The 22,775-nt window shown below is 48.3% G+C and overlaps 2 protein-coding genes across 2 annotated transcripts; one reads left to right on the forward strand and one right to left on the reverse strand.

Annotated features, from left to right (window-relative positions):
- Nucleotides 1–983: 983 nt before the first annotated feature.
- On the forward strand, nt 984–2,651 carry PtA15_6A237 (uncharacterized protein; the record flags this gene model as incomplete). Its single annotated transcript, XM_053169921.1, has 5 exons — nt 984–1,005; nt 1,114–1,196; nt 1,271–1,492; nt 1,562–1,727; nt 1,795–2,651. 5 exons carry the CDS (start codon nt 984–986, stop codon nt 2,649–2,651), a joined length of 1,350 nt encoding a protein of 449 aa, XP_053021164.1.
- A 4,124-nt stretch (nt 2,652–6,775) lies between these two features.
- PtA15_6A238 (uncharacterized protein) lies at nt 6,776–9,112 on the reverse strand (the record flags this gene model as incomplete). Its single annotated transcript, XM_053169922.1, has 1 exon — nt 6,776–9,112. The coding sequence occupies one exon, from the start codon at nt 9,110–9,112 to the stop codon at nt 6,776–6,778; it is 2,337 nt and encodes a 778-aa protein (XP_053021165.1).
- Between the last annotated feature and the right edge of the window lie 13,663 nt (nt 9,113–22,775).

The raw sequence follows: 22,775 nt of genomic DNA on the forward strand, positions 1-22,775 counted from the left end.
GGTCAAAAATTCAACTTTTGTCGTTTTTCTGACTTTTATTGAAGAGAAATTTTTGAGGTGTCTGGGAGTTGAAGTGCCGCGCGCAGTCCGCAGTCCGCAGTCCGCAGTTGCGCAGCTGCGCAATGGTGCTGCTTGTGCTATGGTGGCGGCCGCGGCTGCTTCTCCAGCGCTTTAGGGTACGCGCTGTCAAGGCCGCGGGCCTCGGGTGTCGAGTAGTGATCGGGGACTCGTACCCGCCTTTGGTGGTTGACTGATCGGGCTTTGGGCCCGGGTACTTAGTGTTGGTCGTACCCGCCCAGCAGCTATCCCAGCCCCGCATTTGGGTCTCGAGTGTGTATGTGTGTTGGTCGTACCCCCTTCGGGGGTATGGCTTATTCAGGAGCTCAAGGGCGTATGGGTTTGGGGTTCAAGACCCATACTCAGCTTTGCCGGCCTTCCGATTCCCTCCAATACGTCACCGCCGCCAATGGTCCACCGCCGGTGCCGTCAAGGTCTCGCCCCATCCAAACCTACAGCTATACTGAACCCTGCTGGTGAGCAGGGTTCATTTTTGAAGTGAGTGCGTTCGTGTTCTTCCTCAACAGCTGAGTGGCCGCTACGTTGGCTGATGCAGCTGTCAGATTTATTACCCGCACCACTCGTACCACCGAATCTGACAGGTCTTCGGGGATTCTGATTGGGCTGCCTTCGCCGGCAAGGTTGGTTTTCAGCCGGCGATCTCATAGCGGCCGGCCCTAAGACGGTAAGACTAATCGGCCGCTTTTTCCCCGTTTCCTCCAGCAACCTGCTTCTCAAGACCGGGCCGTGGGTTCATGTACGTATGGTTCCGGAGAGGGAGATGGCCCCGCACGCCGTCAGGCTTGACTCTATCTGGGGTTCCTATTTGGTCGAGTCGGACGATGCCACTTTTAGTTACGAACGGTTCGTGGCCTCCGTTCAGAGCCCGCGTATGGGGCAAAAGAACTACGGGCCTTTAAGTCCCTATGAGTCCTCACAGGATCCGAGGTGAGTATAAAAAAGGTTCCCCCCCTCCTCCAACCTCATCATCCACCCCACTCCTCCCCAGTACTGAGTTCTAGACTTATCCTTTTCATCTACTATCATGTCCAACAGACCCCACTATTGTACCTACTTTTCCCCGTCCCCTTACCCGTTACGAGCTCGCGGGGCTTCTGCTAGCGCTTCAGCTTGAGTGTGTTTTGTTCTGTTTGTTATACTTAGTAGTTTGTCTTTGGCATCGCTGACCCCCCGTTGGTCGTTTTGTTCCTAGCCGGGTTCCTCTGTACACAACCCTATCCTTATCATGGACGGGCCTATGTACAGAGGCGGGGTGATTCGTCCTTCTTGGTTCCAATGGTCCCGCCAGCGTTTGGAAGCGTTCAACTGCCCCAACCGACCTCGAACCCGAGTCAATCGCTCAGCTGATGGCCCGGCTTCTCCGGATCATCGGCCTTTTGTTGTTGCCGGATCGGCGATGGCCCAAGTGGCTTCGGTGAGTTGTATATCCGGACCGCTGTAAACTATCCGGTCCGAAACTGACTCCATTCTTTGGTTACTACAGATTATCGCGTCCAGTGATCGTCCGGATTCCCCGACCGAACTCCGGACCCCGTCGCCCTCCCCGTCGCGGGTTCCCCCCAGGTTGGTGGGCCTCCACCCCCGCTTTCAGGGTGCGGATGCAGCCAGTCCCGGCCAAGCGTCTCCAGTATACCAACCGCGCCTCCCGGGTGAGAGATCGCATCCCAACTTGCCCGTTTATTGACCCGCTTCCGACGAAGCCGACAATCCAGTGAGTCAATCTTTCTCTTCCCTTTTTCCCATACGAGTTCCTGACTCCCGATCTTCGCCACACAGTTCTTAGTATCCAACCCATGCAAGTTGTCATAGGCGACGAGTGGCTGGTACCAGCTGCTCCTCGCCCTAGCAACCTCACTTCGCCGGCTACCAGCTGTCGAAACTTGGTCGCAGATTCGTCCGAGTACGGGTCTCATTCCTCAGCCGAGTACGGGGATCGTTCCCAGGGTTCGGGTGCGTCAGGCTCATCCCACTCCGGGGAAGCTACTGCCGAGACCGATCGCGCCAATAATGGGATGGACCTCCTTATTGAGTGGTCGGGTGGTGTACGTCCTTCTCCTTACTCTATCACCTATTTCTTACCCGGCCGCTCATTACTTTCTGCGCTTCCTGAACAGGTCCCTCCACCCCCTGAGTGGGATGATACGTGGACCACCTTACCCGACTGGCTTAACCAGCCCGCGCCTACTGGTAACGAGCCCAACGGTCATCAACCCATCGAGGTTGATGCCGTTGATCCTGAAGGTGGTGCCGATGCCGACGGCGTTGATGATGCCGATGGTGATGCCAATGGTGAGGCCGATGCCGACGGCGTCACCGAGACTGATCTGGCGGACGACGTCAGCATGAGTAGCGTTTCTCGTGCTTCCACCCCCTCCATCATTGGTCAACCCCCGATTGAGGATTTCCCCTTCTTAAGCAACCTCCAAGTCCAAGCTCTCCTGGAGCCCCATCGTCCCTTAGCTATCAAGCATCATGCTCGTTTTGCAATCGACTCCGAGGCCTATACTAGGCTCTATCACACTTTTGCTCGAGCCTTCGTACCCTACATGCGTCAAGCTGGCTACGACGACTAGTTCCTTCGTGAGTTTCCTCCTCTTTTTACACCTGCTTACACCCACAATACTGATCCTCTGGTTTGTTTCTTTCCTAGTTTTTTTTTCTTTTTTTTGTTACTGATCTTTTGTCCAGAGTTCCCGGGGTAAAACGTGTTTTTCTCAAAAAAAATCGATAGATAATCCTAAAAAAAACTGAAAAAAATTGTAAAACCCCCAGAACCCTAAAATTTAAGATGATTAGTTATTTTTTTATTTTATTTTTGTCTTTTGTTCTTTTCATTCTTGAAATTAATCCATCCCAGACCCCCCTCCCCCAACTTAAACAGGTTGTCCCCAACCTTCCCTGTAAGCATACCACTGAGAGAGAAAGAGAGAGAAAAAAGATAAGAGAAATGGAGAAGAAGGAACAGTATAGAAACTGTGTGAGGTTTTTTTTTTTTTTTTTTTTATTATTAATGACTTTATGTTGAGTTTTTTTTTTTTTTTTTTCTGTGGTTTGAAAAGCTGGTCCTGATATCCACTGAACTGACAATTGAAATCATTTAAAGAGTGACTTTGTCAGGAGCAGGCCTTCTTTCCTTCCCCAACTTAAACAACAACCCTGGTAGGTGTAATCCAGCTCAGTCAGAGCCATCTGATGATCCACCATCCGAACTGTTGCCAGATACTTCCTCCATTTCGTCTTCTGCAGACTCCGGCTGAGATGGATCCTCATCCTCCTGAATGTCTGCTAGTTCACGTCCTCGAGGGTAAAACCGTTTGATATGTGAAGCTGCATAAGCCCTCTTGAGTTCAGTCCCATCCAATTCTTCCAAGACATAGGAACCCTTGGGTAGTTGTTGCTTGATCCGAAAAGGTCCGTTCCATCGATTTGCAAACAATTTTCCCCACTGATCCTCCAGGCTTTTGTTGTAGACCAAAACTAGTTCTCCTGGATCTAACGGCTTCCGAAGTCTTGCTGCCATTCGTCGATCCCAGTATCGAACAGATGAATTTCTGACCTTCATCAACTTTTCGTGAGCTATTCCTAGAATTTCTTCTCGACGTTCCAGTTGCATAGTCCTTGCCTCCAAGAGTTGTTCCGTGGTGCTGACTTCAGTCCAATCAATACCCAGATAAGTGTCCATTTCCAAGTCAACCGGGAGAACCGCTTTCTGGCCGAACACCAGCTTGTAAGGTGAATATCCCGTTGTGCGTTTTGTCGAAATTCTGTCAGCAAAGAGTACTAAAGGCAGATATTCCCTCCATTTCCCACCAGATTCGCCACACATCTTGATTAGGGTGTCTTTAATGGGTTGGTGTCCTCTTTCAATCATACCATTGGCTTCAGGATAATAAGGTGTAGGAGGCCTAAATACTGCTCCAATCTTTTCGACTGCTTTGATGAATTCATTCTTGAATTCCGGTCCATTGTCTGCCGTCACCGCTTTGATTACGCCATATCGATAGACCCATTCTTCAAGGAGAAATTTTCCAATAGTTGCGGCTGTCAGTTTCACCAGAGGAGCTGCTTCAACCCATCCAGACAAATCATCCCGTGCTACCAGCAAGTACTTGTACCGTCCAGCTTTGATATGACAGACGTCCAAAGCTACTCGTCCGAATAAGCTGCTCTCTCCTGTGGGGTGCCGTATTTCTTGTGGAACTAATGGGTCCCTCTTTTGACAAGGTTCGCAGCTATGAACCCATAATTTGACTTTTTTCTTCAAACTTGGCCACCAAAATCGGCAGAATAATCGCTGGTATGTTTCCTCAAGTCCCCGGTGGGTAGGATATCTTGGAGATCACTAGTTGTGGCATGGGTGAATGTCTTCTCATGAGTCGTCCATTCTGGATAAAATAGTTAACCGATTTTCGTTTAAGTTTCTGAAAATCCTCCAGATCCATAGAACAGGGTCTCTGCAGTGTTTGTAGATAATATTTGAGGTCTGTCCAGAAACCAGAAGCCTCCCACTCCAATAGTTCCATTGAGGCTGAAATTATGTTATACCGTGAGCAGGCTTTGATTAGGGGTTCTTCCTTGTCAAAGTCTTCCGTATCATTATAGAATTCTTCCTCTTCATCGCTTATTGGGCGTCTGGACAAGGCGTCTGGCATTGTGAACGTTTTCCCTGGCTTATGCACCATTTCGAACGAAAAAAGTTGGATGAATGCTACCCATCTTGTCATGGGGGCATTGGGAAGTGAAGGCGAGTTGATCATCTGAATTAAAGACTGTGCGTCCACTTGGAGTTCGAAATGTTGACCCCATAAGAGCATTTGTAATTTCTTCAGGATTCGTGCCACCCCACAGAGTTCTAATTTAGGCTGTGAATATTTTGACTCAACCGGCGAAAACACAATCGATTCATATAATACTGGTCGATTTAATCCAGTCTCAAGCTCCTGTTGTGAAAGTACTGCACCGGCCGCAATGAAACTGGAGTCCACTGCTAAAACAATAAGCCCTGCGTCTTTTGAATAATCAAGGTTCTTCAGGGTGATATCTTCTCCAATTATCTCTTTCAGCTGATTGAAGGCATCGTCACAGCTTTCGTCCCAGAGCCATTCTACGTCCTTTCGTGTCAGCCTTCGGAGTGGAGCAGCTATTTCGGACAGATTCTTGACGAAAATCCTGACGTAAGTTACGATTCCCATGAAGCCTCGGAGCTCCGTGACGTTATTGGGAGTTGGCCATGTTGTTATCTTATTCTTCTTCTGATCCGAAACCCTTCTTCCTTCTTTGCAGACCACATGACCCACAATATCCAAGGCAGGTACACAGCATGCAAACTTTTTTCCTGAGATAGTGAGTCCCGCTTCTTCAATTCGGAACAATATTCTTTCCAGTGTTTGAGCGTATTCCCAGATAAAACGTCGGATTCCTGGATTCTCTTCTAGAACTTCATCATTGTATGTGGAACTTGGCCCTTTGATACCGCCATTTTCAATAAATACGCCTACGTGGTCGGGTATTTCATCCTGGAGAATCCACATCATTTGTGCTTGATACACTGCTACTGAATTGGTTGCGCCCTGCGGAAGTCTGGTGAGTTGAAATCTTCCTAGTGGAGTATCAAAGGTGGTGAGAGGTCGCGATTCCGGGGCCAATTCTCTTTCGTCATATCCTCCCATAATATCACCCAATCCATAACAGGCTCGCCCGGCAAAGGATTCCACAAACTCTTCTGTTGCAGGCGGTAGTCCTGCGTCTTTGATGGTGACCTTATTCATTTCTTGTAAGTCGTGGACTATCCTTAACTTCCCGTCATGTTTGAGTACGCAAAAAACCGGACTAGAGTAACTTGATGTTGATTGCTCGTAGAGTTTATTCCGTACCCGTTCCCGTACTTGCTCCACGTATTCGTCTTTGATTGCTGCTGGGATTGGAATTGGTTTCTTCTGCCATGGTACATGATCAATTACCGGTATGACATAGGGTAAACCATATGAATGTTTCAAGAGTCCTCTTTCCTCTGGCGTGAAGGCCACAGCTTTCTCTCGAATCACGATTAAATGCTTGAATAATTTTAATTCCTCCTCCCACAGCCATCCGTCGGGTCCAAAGTTTACTACCTTCAAGCGTTCTTCTGTAATCCTAGCGGTAGGCTTAAAGTCCGGTGGATGAGGTGTAAGAGGCGTTTGGTAGGGATCTCGTGATAGCGGTGGTCTTTGAAGAGGTGGATTCAGTGCTTGTGGAATTGGTTGATTGATTGGTCTGATTTTCTTTGTTACAGGTTTATACTTTGTCATGCACCACAAGCTTCCGTCCCTCCAACTCTGACATAACTTGCTTTGAAACAGGGATCCTAAGCCATCAGATAGTAGGGATCCGATAGTTTGTTGTGTGGCTTGTCTGGTTGGTTCTATTCTTGAGGTGTTGATGGAAGGGATTGATTCAAGGATAATAGATTTTTCAGATAATTCAGATTTAGATGGTGAGTTCTTCTTCCGGTTACTAAAGATTTTTAATAGAGTAAGAAAAATGATGAGGATATTCTTTTTGTTTGATAAGAGTTTGAAGAGATATATTTTTGTTCGTTTTGCCGTTTTTCCAAGGTATTTTAAGAAAAAGTATTTGAGCCAGTCTAATAAACCCGGCGCTCGAGATATAACCCGTTCAACTAGCTGAAGCGAGTTATTCCCTATTTGAACGCCGGTAGTTATAAAAAATGCTGATTTTGTTTCTTCTTAAACATTCGGTGTTCTTCATTATTGCTAGGTTCAGATGTTGGAGCCAATTTCACACTATTGGTACTGAGATCTTTTCGATTATCCCATCCTCGTCCTTGTCCAGTTCGAGCCAATGGTACTGAAATTCGCCGACCCTTGTTTCCTTGAAACGTGAGAGTCTCCCCTGTTTCGTGGTATTCTAAAGTGCAATTGTAATCAAATAGAAAAGGTCGCCCTAAAATACAATCTTGAGCCTTTGGTGATATAAAGAGGTGAGCGGGTCCGGAGAATCGGCCGATCTGTATTGGGCAGTTCTTGACTACGCCGGTAATGTCGCATCTGGCTCCACCAACACCTTGCATGGGTATGTTCACTATCACAGATTCTAGCTCCAAGTCCTCCGCTACTGATCGGGGTATGACGTTGACCATAGAACCGGAATCCACCATAAAGTCGACTTTTTCTCCCCCAACTTGCGCGGTTACGTATCCCAGGGCACAACTGTAGTAGCATGGATCTGAAGGTCCTTCTTCCTCTGGTAAGGTGGTCATTGGTGCAGCTACTTTGGCTGCTTCAGTTGCAATGTAGGTGGTGGAGGTATTCTTGCCTGACAGACGTCCCTGTAATTTTGCTATGATCTGTTCTGTGTATGAAGGCAATATTGTAGTGAGTTGTGCAAACGTTGTGGGAATCTTGACGTTTTCCAAGTCCTGTAGTAGAACTTCCTCTGGTGAGTCTCTCTTCAGGATTGTCGGTACTCGTTCCCGGCTCCAGACTTTCTCAGGCGCCTTTTTTGGAGTTTCTTTCGATGATCTGTCCACTTCTTCTTCATGATCGATATCCATGGCTTCTCTTTCTGGTTCCTGGATCCTAACTTCGCGTCGGCCCTTTTGAGCTTCTGACCTAGTGACAGGATGAGATCTCATGAAGTTTTCCACGCCTAAGGTAGGAGGGCTCCAATGGATGGTTTGTACTGAGGTCTTCATAACCGGGGTGTTACCATTTCCTTGCTGTCGTGATTCCGCCAGATTTTTGATTGCTTCTTGCATCTGTGGGTCCGCTGATGCCCCTGCAACCACCGTTCGTATTGGTCTTGAAGGTACAAATGGTATTTGTTGTCCATCTGGCAGGAAGTAGTCTCTACCGCGACGGCTTACTAATCCCTGATCTTCATCCTTTGCCAATTCCGGGCATCGATATGTTAAGTGACCATCTCGTGAACAATAGAAACAAGATTGATTCTCGTATTGGGGAGTGGTTGGCCGAGGTGTTCCTCGCGAAAATTCCTGTTTGTCTGAGGGACCTTGTCTATTATAGTTTGCGGGTTGATTGCCCCGAAGCTGGTTTTTGAGCGCGGCTAATTCTTGTTGCATGTCCTGGAACTTTTGGTCCACTGTTTTCTCATTTGGGGTTTCTTTTAGCATCTGCTCACGTTGTTTGCCGTCACCTCTCTTCTGATCCAATTCCTTCTGCATTGTGCGGTTTGACTCAGAAAAACTTGAGAAATTGGTATATACGCTATCGTCCACATGAACTTCGGTTTCCGCTGCCGCTATCAAGTCTTCCCATTTCGGTGCCTTATTACTGCCATCCTTAGCTTTTGGAAGTTGATCCTTACTGACTAGAATTTGCTTGACATTCCTTTGGCTTTCTATCGGGAAGGCGCTTAAGAACAGTCCGCCAGCTTTGTCTTTCTTACTGACGTGTTCGTTTTTGACTAGGTACTTAAGGATTGTGGTGAATTTGCCAAGATATTCCTTGTACTCTCGATGGGTTGCAATTCCAGACTTGGATTGTTGTTTGGCTAGTTTTATGAGGTCATCGGTGGTATACATGATGGTATTGTCTAACTCGCCCCAGGTTTTGACCATATCGGCTCGTAGTTTCTTCCAATCGTAATCATCGTATCCGTCCATTTCCTCGAGTTCGCACTTCAGTTCTTCTGTCTGAATAAATTGTAAAATCTGGGCAGCTTTATCGTGATCCGTGGCTCCAAAAGCATTTGCAATCCTCTCGAATCGTAATAAAAACTTCATAAATTGTTTCCCATCGTAGAAAAGTCCTGGGTCCTTGATGATAACTGGTCTAGCTGGAATCAATGGCTGAGGTTGGCGATACATCTGCTGTGGGTAAACCGGGTAAGGCTGTTGGACTGGTATTCCGGCTTGTGTTTGTTGTTGTCTTTGAGGCTGGTACATATTTTCTTGAACATTTTCTGTGTTGTGGATCCCGTACCCCGATGGCTGCTGTTGACGCGGGGTGTTATGACGAGGTGGGATATGTTGGTGTTGTGGAGTCTCTTCGGAGTCTGATAATTCTTTGTCCATATGTTCTCTGAACTGATTTTCTGGTCCTTTTCCTTTATCTTTCCTAGGCGGCGGAGGGGGATTGTGTGGTGTATCATTTGTCCACAGTAAACCCGTAGTACCGTCTGCAGGCCTGTTTCTAAAAGGGGTGGAGGGAGCAAATCCGCCGTCCAATTCCAATGTACTAAATGGTAAACTCATGTTGATTCTTCTTGATTCCTAGTTTCGTGATGTGACGATCCTCTGCTAACTGTTACTGTGCTCTGAAAAAGAAACAATAATCTCTGGTCTCTGGTTTCTTTACCAGGGCAATTTGGGGGTGTTCTTTCTAAAAAAAAAAAAAAAAATTACTTATCAATCTGGGAAGTACTGTAGAACAGTCCACTGATTTATCCAGCTACTTAGGGTCTCTTTCCCGTCTTCTCGAAAATAAATCGGTCTGCTCCTCGAGTAGTTCCAAAGGTCTTTTTAACCGTGTCCTAACTTATCCAGCTACTTAGGGTCTCGTCCCGTCTTCTCGAAAATAAGTTGGCCTGCTTCTTCAAGAGTCTTGGCTCAGAATGGTAGTAAGTTCGTTCCTTTTTCAGAGGTTTGTAATCGTTTTGTTGGATGGTTTTAAAACTTGACTAGTTGTTCAACAGAATAACTGAATATGCCGTTGAGTATATGGTTTTGTTGATGAATTTGATTCCTCTCGCCGCTTGAAGTTGAGATCCGTAGACAATGGTTCTTTAGGTTATATGGTTGAAATCGATTATCCGTTGTCGATTGAACAAAGTTATCCTATCACGTTGGGGACTCCCTTGTAAGACTCAAAAGTGTTCCTGAGAACCTTTTGCTGAATGGAGAAGGGGATGATGGAGGTGCAAACTCTGCCCTTCTATACTATCAGATAACAAGACCCACCAAGGTAAGCTTGGCAAGTTTTAATGAAGTGATAGGGTTGGTTGGTTCAAGATGAGCTTGTTGATGACACTGAATAATTTGTTGTTTATTGTTAATGTAAGGGTTGTTATGTATGTAGGTTGTTAAGTATATATAAGGCTGTAACTGTAAATGTTGGGGTGACTGTGATTGGTGAGTAATGAACTCAGGAGCTGACAACTGGGGAGGAGAGAGCTCCTTATATAGACAAAAGTGGAGCCCCAGAGGGCTTGTGGGTTAGGGTTTCAACTAATCTAGACAACAGTGTGAGGGATTTTAGCTGGTGGGAGTAGATACAAATGATGTCATACTGTGTCAGGGGTACATAAATGATGTCATAAGAATGCAGTAGGGCCGCATGAAGGCTGCGTAAAGTGACAGTAGACTGCATGAGTTGACAGGTGGATGCAGGGGGTGCATAAATGAATTCTGAGGCTGCAGAGTCAGTGTGTGATGACATCATAATATGGAAATAGAAGAGTACTTGATAATATGTAATGACTGTAGTCTGATGGGGAGATGTATGTTTGTATCCGGTGATGTGTATAAGCAAAATACTGTGATCCTTGACTTGAGGCTGGTGACAGGCTGGTGACTGGGTATGTTGAACGTGTGATGGGTGTCCAGTGTCCAAAGAAGTGTAGGTTCCAATCCAGCAGGGTTCAGGTGATGCTTCCAGTGGTGACTAGGGGTAAAATTGGCCGTAGAATCCATTTATGAGGTCTGTTTGATGTTATCTTGAGGCGTATTGTGAGTAAATATCTGTATGAGAAAAAACTTTTGATTTTTCACTTTTCCGTCTACCACACCGCTTGGGCTGTCATGGCTCACCCGCTGACGCGCCGCTGCTACCAGTCCACGTGTGTAGTCCCGCCGCAGTCCAGCCCTGTCTTTTTCCGCTCCAATCCAAATACCCGATCCGAAATCCGCAATCCGCAATCCGTAATCCGCGATCCGTGCATTCCAATCCGCGCGTGACTTTCCGTAAGCTTTCCTAGCGTGCTTTCCTGACCTCATCCTCAGTGCTTATGTCACCGGAATGCACCCTGCCTGAGCGGCGTTGTGCATTCCCCGCCTGGGCTATCCCTGCGTGGACATTCTACCGCGCTCGCCTATATAAATCACCACACCGACACGTGCACCACTTCGAAAGAAAACAGCTGCAAGGATGCCACCCACCGCGTCATAGGGGCATTGGGCAACAATGGACAGTTGATCATCCGCACCAACGCCCCCGCATCGACCAGTAATTCGAAATAGACGCCCCACAGTATGTGTTGCAATCTCCGCACGATTTTTGCCACTCCGCACAGCTCCAACTTCGGCTGAGAATACCGCAACTCCACATCTGTAAACGTCACCAATTCATACAGCACGGGCCAATCCTTCCCGTCCTCTTCCTGGGTGAGTACTCCGCCCGCACCAAACTCACTTGAGTCCACTGCCAAACGAATTCTGCCGTTATCGTAGTTGAGTTCCTTTAACAAGATCTTTTGGCCTACTATGTCCTTCAGCATTGCAAACGCCTCATCACACTCTTGGGTCCAGTTCCACTCCACATTCTTGCGTGTCAATCTCCGCATTGGACTCGCAATTTCCGCAAACCTCTCAATAAACATGCGCACGAAACTGCATAACCCGAGTAACTGCAGGATATGAGATGCCGTGCGTGGTTTCAGCCAATCCAGTATCTTGTTCCGCTTAGGTTCTGCGACCCGCCGTCCGTCTTTAGACACCTCGTGCCCTAGGACCTCCAGCGCCGGTACACAAACCGCAAACTTCTTTCCTGAAACTGTAAGGCCTGCTTCCTCGATCCAAAACAAAACCCGCTCCAGAGCCACCACGTATTCCCAGATAAACCGACGAATATTAGGATTCTCCGCCAAGGTCGCTCCGCCGTAGTCACTCCTTGGTCCTTTCACGGCCGCATCATCGATAAATATCTACGCCGTATGAGGTAACTCATCCTGAAGGATCCAGGACATCTGCGCCTGATACACCGCCACCAAATTAGTAGCCCCCTGCGGAAGCCGAGTAAGCTGCAAGCGCCCCAATTGCGTCTCGAACACCGTCAGCAGCCTTGACTCCGTATGCAATTCCCGCTGGTCATATCCGCCCATTACGTCCACCAGACCATAGCAAACCCGCCCCGCCATAGTGTCAATAAACTCCTCTATGCGTGGCGGCAACCCAGCGTCCCTTATAGTGACCGAATTAAGCCGTTGCAAGTTGTGCACGATCCGCAGACTCTTCTTGTCCTGCTTAATTACCTCAAAGATCGGACTAGAGTAGCTGGAGCATGATTGCCCATACAACCCCGTCCGCAACCGTTCCCGCACCAGCTCCGTCATCTCTCCCCAAATCGCCGCTGGTATAGGGATGGGCCGTATCTGCCATGGCTCATGCGGAACCATGGGTATTCGATAAGGATCCCCAATACTCCGCTTGAGTAAGCCCCGATCTTCCGGTCCGAATGACAACGCCTTCTCCCGCAACGTGATGGCTTCGGCCAATAAGTGGAACTCCTCCTTGTGGAGCCATTGCGGTGGCCCAAAGTTGAGACTGGCCATCCGTTCCGCCGTAATCCGCTTCGTCGGCTCGAACCTTGGCGGGACCCGGTGCAAAGGTGTCTTGAACGGATCCCGGCTCTACTTGATCTCCCTCAATGGCGGGTTGAGCTCCTGCGGCATCGCCATGTTCCGCGGCCGCACCTTCTTTGCCACCGGTTTATACCTTCCCCCGTTGACTTGGCCCATTCTTGCTTCACCGTCGCCGTCGATCGTCCTGGCTACAATCAAACCCCTGCGCGGACGTCTCATTTCGCTCACGACCGTGGCACAATGGTAGGGTTTTGTAGAAAGCCGACTCGGAAGTGCATACTTGGGAGGACTTACTTGTACACTGCTCGCCTCCGCCGCGCAGCTCCCAATTTCCGCACCAATTTTTCCGCTCTTGTCCATTCCCGCTTTCCACTTGTCACTCGTCCCTGTCGCAGAGTAACGGCTCACCACAGTGGCGCTGTGGTAGTGCTTTGATCCTTCCACACTCAGAGATGCACACGATGGAAAGCTCACTTTGGTGTTGAACTGCCTCGCCGTGCCTTCGCCAATACCCTCCCGCTTCTTAAATGTCGACCGTCCAGGCTGAGCCGAAGCCTCCTCCGCCCGCATAGCTCGGCCGACAACTAAAAATCCTCCGCGGGAGGCTCCGCACAGTGATGCAGTGCCCCATCGCCCACCTCCGTCACCCAATCTCCGCTTTGAGGCTGGCAGATGATCGTCTCGTACCGCTTTCTGTGAGTCCCTTCCCCCCGCATCACTTCCTCTTGCCTTGCGGGACAGAAACGCAGCTGCGCTCGAAAGGCAAAGAGCGCTGGTCGACCAAGGATGATCTTGTGAGACCTAGTCAACAAGAACAATAACTTCTTGACCACTCTCGCCACCTCCACGGTCTCCGCCTCCGCAACCCCATCCACTTCACGAGTAAACCCACCCATCGTGCGGATTTTTATGTGAGTCTTCCGCAGCACCAAGTTAGCCTCCGATGCCAAATCCGCCGGGAGAATGTTGATCATGGACCCCGTGTCAATCATAGCCCATTTTGTGACGTTTCCTACCCTCATACTCACGTATCCCAGTGGGCAGGACACGGCCGTAGATGGTAGAACGGGAATTGAGTCCAGCGAGTGTCCAAACTCCGCACACTTAACCTCCGCAGTTTCCGCGTTGATGGTGACAGCCGTCGCCGCTGGCTTCCTCTCACCTGACGCCTCTTTCAACACGCTGATCATCTCATCCGCCATCACCGGGGAAATTGCCGCCAGCTCCCTCAAGGTAAGGGCTACCGTGGTTTGCCCGCCCATTGCTTGCCGTGCAACTTCTGCCGCCTTTTTCTTGTTGCCCCCCGCCACCGGAGCTACCGGAAGCTGCTTGACCGGCTCCGGTCTGGCTCTAGAAGCGGGAACGGGATCCAAATCCATCTTCTCCAAACGCTCCCCTAAGAAGACTTCCCCCGTTTGCACGCACTGTAGAGACTGTAAAATGAAGATGTGTCTGGTGAGAGTTGAACTCACGACCTCAGCTAAGCTGAGACACATACTAGAGTGCTGCCTTTACCAACTAGGCTACAGACGCTTGTGGCTGCCAGCTGGGTGGTTGGTTGGTAGTGCTCATGGGTCGATCCAACAGCCCTCCATACTGTGGTGATACATCATGGTAGCAGACTAACAGACAACTCAACAATCCGTGCATTCCAATCCGTGTGTGACTTTCCGTAAGCTTTCCTAGCGTGCTTTCCTGACCTCATCCTCAGTGCTCATGTCACCGGAATGCACTCTGCCTGAGCGGCTTTGTGCATTCCCCGCCCGCGCTATCCCCACGTGGACGTTCTACCGCGCTTGCCTATATAAATCACCACACCGTCTTCGCATACATCTACAGGTGTGTTTCTGCCTCAGCTTTGACCATCTGTCTTCTATTGTGGTTTCCCCCCAAAGCACTCACTCATTTTTTGCGGAGATTTTCCCGCCCGCGTTTGATGCAGAGAAGTCAGACTCTCAGGACTTTATTGAGGTGTAGAGCTTAGCCCCCTTGCTTTTGCATCCCTAATTGTTCGCAAGGACCGGGCTCTCTGGGGGAACAATCGGATGTGCCAGGATGTCGATGAAGAGCGAGAAGCTCGGCCAACCAATGTCGAGGTTACAGCGAGGATTGCCGAGATCAATGCCAAACAAAATGACAGCAACACCAACGCTGATACTAACGCCAACGCTGATACCAGTATCAATAGCGGTCTAGAATGATATACCGATCTCCTCTTTTATTCTTATATATCTTTTCTGTTGTTCTTTCTATTTTTTTGCTTGCAATGAAAATAATCCGGGCTTCCTGTTGGGATGATGCCGGATTGATATGTGTAATATTTTTGAAAATATTATGAAATCCAGGGCAGTGTTGAAAATATTTCACTCAATAAAATTGAGGCAGCAAAATATTGTGAGCAATAAATTTGGTTCTCATGAATATTTTGTCCAACAAAATGTGGATATCAGAATATTTTGCATCATAAAAATGGTTTAATAGAATATCTTGTGAGATAAAACTTGGTTAACAAAATATTTTCCTGGATATGTGGTGGGATTCGAGATATTTTCCCAAACATTTTGGTTTTCTCATCAAGAATATCTTCAAAAAAATTGCAAAAACCACTCTGAGTATGGAGGCGCTGGACCGACATGTTGCACAGCTTTTTATTTTTTGCAGTGTCTTGAATTTTTTTTGCACTGGCATTTTTTTTATACAAATTCATTCTCCAAGATGGCCAGAAGCCATTGGATTATTGGTTTCCACTGTGACACAACCACATATACAGACCAATATGTATATAAATATGTACATAAGGGCTACTGTGGCAACTCTGCCTACTTTATGCACCGCATGGGTACAAAAGCAATGCCTTTAACCATACACAAAGGCCATCTGAGGATGTCCTACGAGTCTTACAGCTTGCTGGATGTCCTTGCAGAGGTTAACGGCTTGTTGAGTGGACTTGGGTCCCTGCGGGACGGGGCCCGTCGACTCAGTTAAGTTAGAGTGATTTGCGGAGGCTCCCTTCGCAAGGGTTACTTCGCGTCAGCCAGGCTGCACCAGGCCCTCCAAAGAGAGTCTGGTGTAAGTTGGCAAATCACTTGACAACCCTTTTTCTTCTTATCCAGTCAATAATGCTTTTTTTGCTGGAATAAAAGGAAGAGGTGGTCTCAATTCCTCAGCTTATATGCTCTGAAATGCTGTTCTGACTCTCCTGGGCACCTAACCAACCCCCAATCAAGTCAGAGAGGAGCATGATAGAGAGAGCACAAAAGGCAGCATGTAACCAGCTTGACCAACTCTTCAGGGCACCTAACCAACCCCCTGTTGAGTGATAAAGAAGTTGCCGAGAATGATGGGGGGGTTGAAGCGGGTTAAAACAGAAGAGGTATATATAGGAACCAGGCTGCTCTCCTGCCTGGTGAGGTACTTGTACTATTACAGGATTTATAACCAATCCTGACACTGACACGTGATTGAGTACTGCTACCATTGTATACATACACTGATACAGACTGATACTGATCCCACATGTTTGGTGGATGCTCGAAGCGGAAGCAAGGAAAGATGGCTAGATTCAAAACATGAAACTTGATTGACCAGAATTTCTGGTTCAGAGCCATTTTTGTCTAGGAGTGTCGGCTCAGGCACCATGTTTGGCTAGGAATGTTGGCTCAGAGCCATGGTGGCTTTTTTGTTGCGCCAGAGGCGCCGTCAGACCACGCCAAAGTGGCCGGATTGTCGCTCTGAAAGCATAACAATGGCCGCTTTGTCGGTTCATTTGTCCATTTTGTTGTGGATTCACCGGCATTTCACAAAAAAAACACAAATTTGGCCGTTTTTGTTGGTCCAGCGCCTCCATGCTCTGAGTGGTTTCTGAGATATTTTCAAAATATTTGGGGGGAAATGTCCCAGAAAATATTTCCTAAATTTATGCAAAATATTCCAGAAACCACTCAGAGTGGTTTCTGAGATATTCTCAAAATATCACAAACGCGGATGCTGTGACTCGTTCCTGGCAACGTCCGTTCTGAATGAACTGGAAAATATTTCCAAGCCGGATTCCATCCGGCTTTGGGATATCTTTTTGCACCCGTGGTGTATACCAACACTGGGTCACTACGCTACGCTACGCTATTTCAGCGCTACGCGTTAGCGTAGCGGCAAAAAGCACCCCTCAATTTTGCATAGCGTTAGCGCGCTGTTAGCGCCGCTACGCTGCGCTAATTTTCAGCGGCGCTAACAGCGCGCCAATTCTTTGTTAGCGTTAGCGCGCCGCTACAGTCGCTACGCTACGCTGCGCTGCGCTGCAGCGCTTTTAGCGGAAAAAAGCCCTTTTTTCCCGCTAAAGGCGCTGTAGCGCAGCGTAGCGCGCGCTCTTTTGCGCCCTGCATGTGTAGCGTTAGCGCAATTGCGCGCATCTGCGCTAACGCTACGCTATCAGCTAAAATAGCTGCGCACCGCGTGCGCGTAGCGTTAGCGCATATGCGTGCAATTGCGCTAACGCTACGCTAAAAAATAGCGCATTTGCGCTGCGCTACGCTACGCTAACCGCTATGGTTAGCGTAGCGACCCAGTGTTGTGTATACCCCTTGGTGGCCTGTCAGTACACCGGCCATCAAGACAAAAACACTAAACTCTTGATGGCCCGTAATGGCCGGACATTGAGAGCAAAACTCTTTTCTCAATGTGTATACACGTCACCCTCGATGGCCCGTCAGTACCGGCCATTGAGAGGAACATAATACACTCTTGATGGCCTGAAATGATTAGCCATTGAGAGGACATACACACCTTGCACATTGACCCAACTGGTCATCCAGAGCAAAGCGCTGCACTCTTGATGGCCAGTCAGCGCAGGCCATCAAGAGTGTAGTATATTCTTCTTGATGGCCGGTACTGACGGGCCATCAAGTGGGGTGTGTATGTCCTCTTGATGGCCAATCAGTCCAGGCCATCAAGGGTGATGTGTATACACATCAAGAAAAGAGTTTTGCTCTTGATGGCCGGCCAGTACGGGCCATTGAGAGTTTAGTGTTTTCGTCTCAATGGCCGGTGTACTGACAGGCCACCGAGGGGTATATGTGTCACCTTTGGATGGCCGGTCAGTAGCGGCCATCAAGAGTGCAAACAGTGCCTTACTCTTGCTGGCCGGTACTGACCGGCCAACGAGATAATGTAGGGTGTTCCTCTTGATGGCCGGTACAGACGGGCCATCAAGGGAGGTGTGTGTGTCCCCTTGATGACCGGTTAGCACCGGCCATCAAGGGAGTTGTTCTTTCCTCTTGCACCTGCCACTGAGAATGGCAGGTGACAAAATCTACAACAGGTGACAACACACCTGGGGCGCGGGTTTGAATTGGAATCTAGATTACGTCAGTGCGGCAAAATCCAGATTACGTCACCTGTTTGCTGGCAGTGAGAGGTCAGTACAGTTGCGCAAGGCATCCTACTGTACAGCCTCACCTGCAACTCAGGATGCAAGTGGGTCGGGTCGACCCGACACCGACCCGAGACCCGTCGGGTCTCGGGGCGGGTTCGGGTAGCCTATTTGTGATTTTGACCCGACCCGCCCCGACCCGAGGACTAATGAGGTTAGGGTTTGGGCACGTGTTTATCATTTTGGGTTGGCCCAAAGACCCGGCTATGACCCGATTAGGAGCTGTGACTTGTGAAATTTCTTGACATGTCTCTTATTGTCGTGCAAGCGCGGGCCGTGCTTGGGGAATCCCCGGGGGGGCCGCAGGAAGGCGGCCTGCCGCTGATCCACATCCAGCCTGCCACCACCAACCCACCACCCACCACCGCCGAATCCATTGATCCACTGCTGCCGAGTCCATCAACTCCACCACCACCACCTGCCAACACAACAAGGGGCGGATTCCTTTGAGACGCCCGCGGTGACTCAGAGCAAATCCGTCGCAATCACCCTCAACTGCCGGCCGCAATCCATCGATCCACCGCTGCCGAGTCCATCAACGCTGCCACCGCCACCCGCCAACACAACAAGGGGCGGATTCCTTTGAGACGCCCGCAGTGACTCAGAGCAAATCCGTCGCAATCAACCTCAACTGCCGGCCGCCTGCAGCCGACCCAAGCCCTGCCTGCCGCCACCACCAACCCACCGCCGACTGTCGTTGAATCACCACTGCCGCCAATTGTCCAATCACCACCTGTATCAACAATCATCCCATCTTATTCTGCCCCAACATCGACGTTCAAGACGGTCGGCGGTCCAACAATGCCTGTCAGCTGGCAAGTAAAACCCTTCTACCCCTTAGATTGCCAGATCAGCTTTTACTACACCATCTGCACTCCTTACAAGTTTCACATCTTTTTCACTTTCATTTCCCTTGTTATTGACATATGATTTATGCTTCTACCTAGTGATACTTGTAGATGGAAGCTCATAAGTTGTACTCGCTGGATTCTATTGTTCCCCAGACTTTCAGAAGAGAAGAACATAATAAACATCTTTTATTCATTCCTCTTTATTTGAAGATACATCAACACATCACTACTTCAAATAGCCAGTTTCCCTCATATCAACAAATCACTGTCCGGAAACTCAAGCCTGACTGTCTCAAATACTTATCACCGGCTGGGCGTAAACTCTTTGGATCAGATTCAACCCCATCTACGACTCGGAGCCACTGGATTATCCCAGTAAACTTCCATCGAGTGGATTCACATCTTCCCCGGAGTAACCCACCGCTGACAATGCCACGCTCCAAACGCAAACAACCCGCCGCTGTGATTTCCCCTTCGTCTGATGAAGATTCCCCCATCGAGGTAATTTGTACCACCAAGGATACGGCTCCCGCTCAAGCAAGCACTCAGCAGAGTGAAAAACAACCGTTTGGCACACAAGAATCAAGCAAAACCCAAGTATCAAAGAAGCGAAAGACCACCAGCAACATTTGGGAGCAATTCACAAAGAAAGGAACTGGCAAGTATCAATTTCCCTTGAAATATCTAGAACCTAGATCATATTAATATGTTCTCATTTACTGACAATTGACCCATTTTTGACTCTTCTTTTTAAAGGTGAGGCTACCAAAGCTCAATGTTGACACTGCCAACAACAACTGGATGGCAAGAGCAGCAACGGGACGAAGCACTTATGGCGCCACCTTGAGCGATGCAACTCTTACATCAGCGCAAGCAAGCAGACATTACTGAAGCTCTCAACCTCGTCAGCAAAATCACCAATGAATTTGGTCTTTTCTCAGACAATCTCTTGCAAAATCTTAGCCAAACTCATCATTGCGCACGAGCAGCCGTTTGTTTTCGTTGAACAACCACTTTTCCGAGCATTTGTTGCGTCTTTGCAACCCCAGTTCAAAATTTTTTCTCGTACAACACTCAAGACCGACATCATGGCGCTGTACAACTCCATGAAGGAAAAGCTAGCAGTCGATCTTTCTGAAATCGATCGGATTGGCTTAACGACTGATCTATGGACCTCTTCAAACCAGGCACCATTTATGGTAGTGTCAGCGCACTTCGTCTCTTCTAACTGGACCCTGAACACTCGGATCATTTCTTTCAAAGAGATTCCGCCTCCTCACACCGGTGTAGCGATTGCCGATCAACTTGTAACTACCATGGTCGAGTGGAAGATATTCGAAAAGGTGGCGTCTATCACTGTGGATAATGCAACATCTAACGACTCTGCAATCAGTCGATTAATATCAGTTATTTCAGCTCGGAGCAATGTGCCTCTCAAAATGAAGGGCAATTATTTCCATGTCCAATGCCTTGCACATGTCATCAACCTTGTTGTGAAGGATGGCCTCAAGATCTTCTCTGAAGCCATCGACAAGATTTGGGAAAGTGTCCGTTATATCAAGAGCACCCCTTCGCGTAAACAGTCCTTCAAGGAGGCGATCGATCTCATTGGAATGCATCAGCAAGCACTCCCATCGGTGGATGTTCCCACTTGCTGGAAATCAACATTTCTCATGCTTAAATCGGCCCTGCCGTATAAGGAAGCGTTTGATCAGCTAGCCATTCAAGATGCAAACTATTCCAGTTGTCCTGACTCAACCGAGTGGGAGGAGATTGATACTATAAAGGAATTCTTGTCTGTCTTTCACTCGGGTAAGTCTTTTCTTCTTTTCTTGTCTGCATTCAATGTACATTCAATTGACTGACATTTCACTCACTATTATTTATTGAAGCTACTTTAACACTAGGAATTACTCGATACCCAACTGCGCACCTCGCCTACAAAACCATGAAGAAGATTGATAAGCAGCTCAAATCCTCGCTACGCAGTGGCTCGCCTCACATATACGAGATGATCAAGCCGATGCAGGATAAGTTAGACAAATATTGGATACCGATGGAAGACTTTGCGGCAATCAGCCAAGTCTTTGATCCGCGATGCAAGTTCCAGCATGTGGAATTTATTCTGTCTGAAGAACTTGGTGACGAGCAAGCAACAATCAGCATCAATAGATTCAACAAGACCCTTTCCACCTGGTTTGCTGAAGTGATTTGTAACAAAAACAAATCACTCTCAAATGATTGCCCGAGCCCAGATCCCGAACAAAACAACCCAACCGTTGCAAAGAAAGTGGTTAATTTTGATGAAGATGACCAGCGATTCGAGCAATATCTCAAGCAGAAGAATGTTTCCCAATCAGTCTTGACCACCGCCGAACTTGATCTGCATCTCCAGGAACCCCCAATCATTACTGAATCAACGAACTTTTCAGTCCTCTCCTGGTGGAGCACCCACAGCGAACGATTCCCAACCCTGGCAATACTGGCGCGATCAATCCTGATGACTCCAATGACTTCTATTGCATCGGAGTCGGCATTCTCCACAGGTGGACGAGTGCTCAGCAGTTATCGAACCCAAATGAAACCGAGCACTCTCGAGGCGCTTGTATGCGCACAAAACTGGATCCGCACAGACAAAGGGATAATTATGGATGATGTCGATGACAAGTTGGATAACACATCCAATATTTAGTTTAATTTGGTTGTTGAATTTTTTCCTTCTCTATCATACATGAAAATCAGCGACAAATTTTGTTTTTTGTCTATTTCTTTTCAAATTGTTCCTCTCTCATGTTCTATCACTCAAAATTACCGGGTCAAGCTTGACCCGACCCGACCCATCTGCTCCTTAGTCGGGTTTGGGTTTGGGCAGTCTTTTGGAAATCCTGCCCCGACCCGACCCGACCCAACACTTAATCGGGTTTGGGTTTGGGCACTGTTTTCCAACCTGAACCCAACCCGTTTGCATCCTGACCTGCAACAAGACATTTCAAATGCGGGCCGGATCTACAACTCTGCATATGAGCATTGTGTCATGTAAATGACATTTTTGAGCTCTTTGGATGTTGTAGATTCCAGTTCTGTGAGGGCTAAGGTTTCTGACAAGCCATTATTTTTTTTTTTTTTTGGGGGGGGGGGGCTCACATTACGGACACTGGCCCAAATACATACTGTAAAGCCATATTTATGGGCTTACATATGCTAAAGCCATATGTATGTATGTGTTACACCTGTAATACCATAGATGAGACCATTGGAGGACCTCTGATCCCGGTGATGACCGGTCAGCCAGTCATCGCAGAGGCAAGGATACAACCTCTTGATGACCGGCTGACCGGTCATCAAGAGGGTTTATCCTCTTTGATGGCCAACTGAGCGGTCATTGACAGGGATACAACCCCTCCCAATGGCCGTCTGTGACCGGTCATCAACAGGGATACAACCCCTCTCAATGACCGGCTGTGACCGGTCATTGACAGGGATATAACCCCTCTCAATGGCCAGCTGACCGGTCATCAACAGAGATACAACCCCTCTCAATGGCCAGCTGACCGGTCAGCCGGCCACCAAAGAGGATAAAACCTCTTGATGACCAGTCATTGCTGCGGATCTTGGCCAAAAAATACCGGGAAAAATTAAAAACTCAGACCCTGGAATTCCGGATGGGGGTTCCCCGGGGGTATTTCTTGTATGGTAGGATGCCTTGCGCAACTGTATACCCGCTTGTCACGCGGGTGACCCGGGTTCAATTCCCGGACGGAGAGTTTCTTTTTTGCTTTTGGCCGGTTCAGGCACCCACTAATTGTGGTGGGCGCACGGCTGTAGAACGCAGATGTGGGTTTTAACTGCACGGTTGATGTGTTTTGAACTTTTGATGTTTGATT

This window comes from Puccinia triticina, chromosome 6A (assembly GCF_026914185.1).
Source record: "Puccinia triticina chromosome 6A, complete sequence".
NCBI lineage: Eukaryota > Fungi > Basidiomycota > Pucciniomycetes > Pucciniales > Pucciniaceae > Puccinia > Puccinia triticina.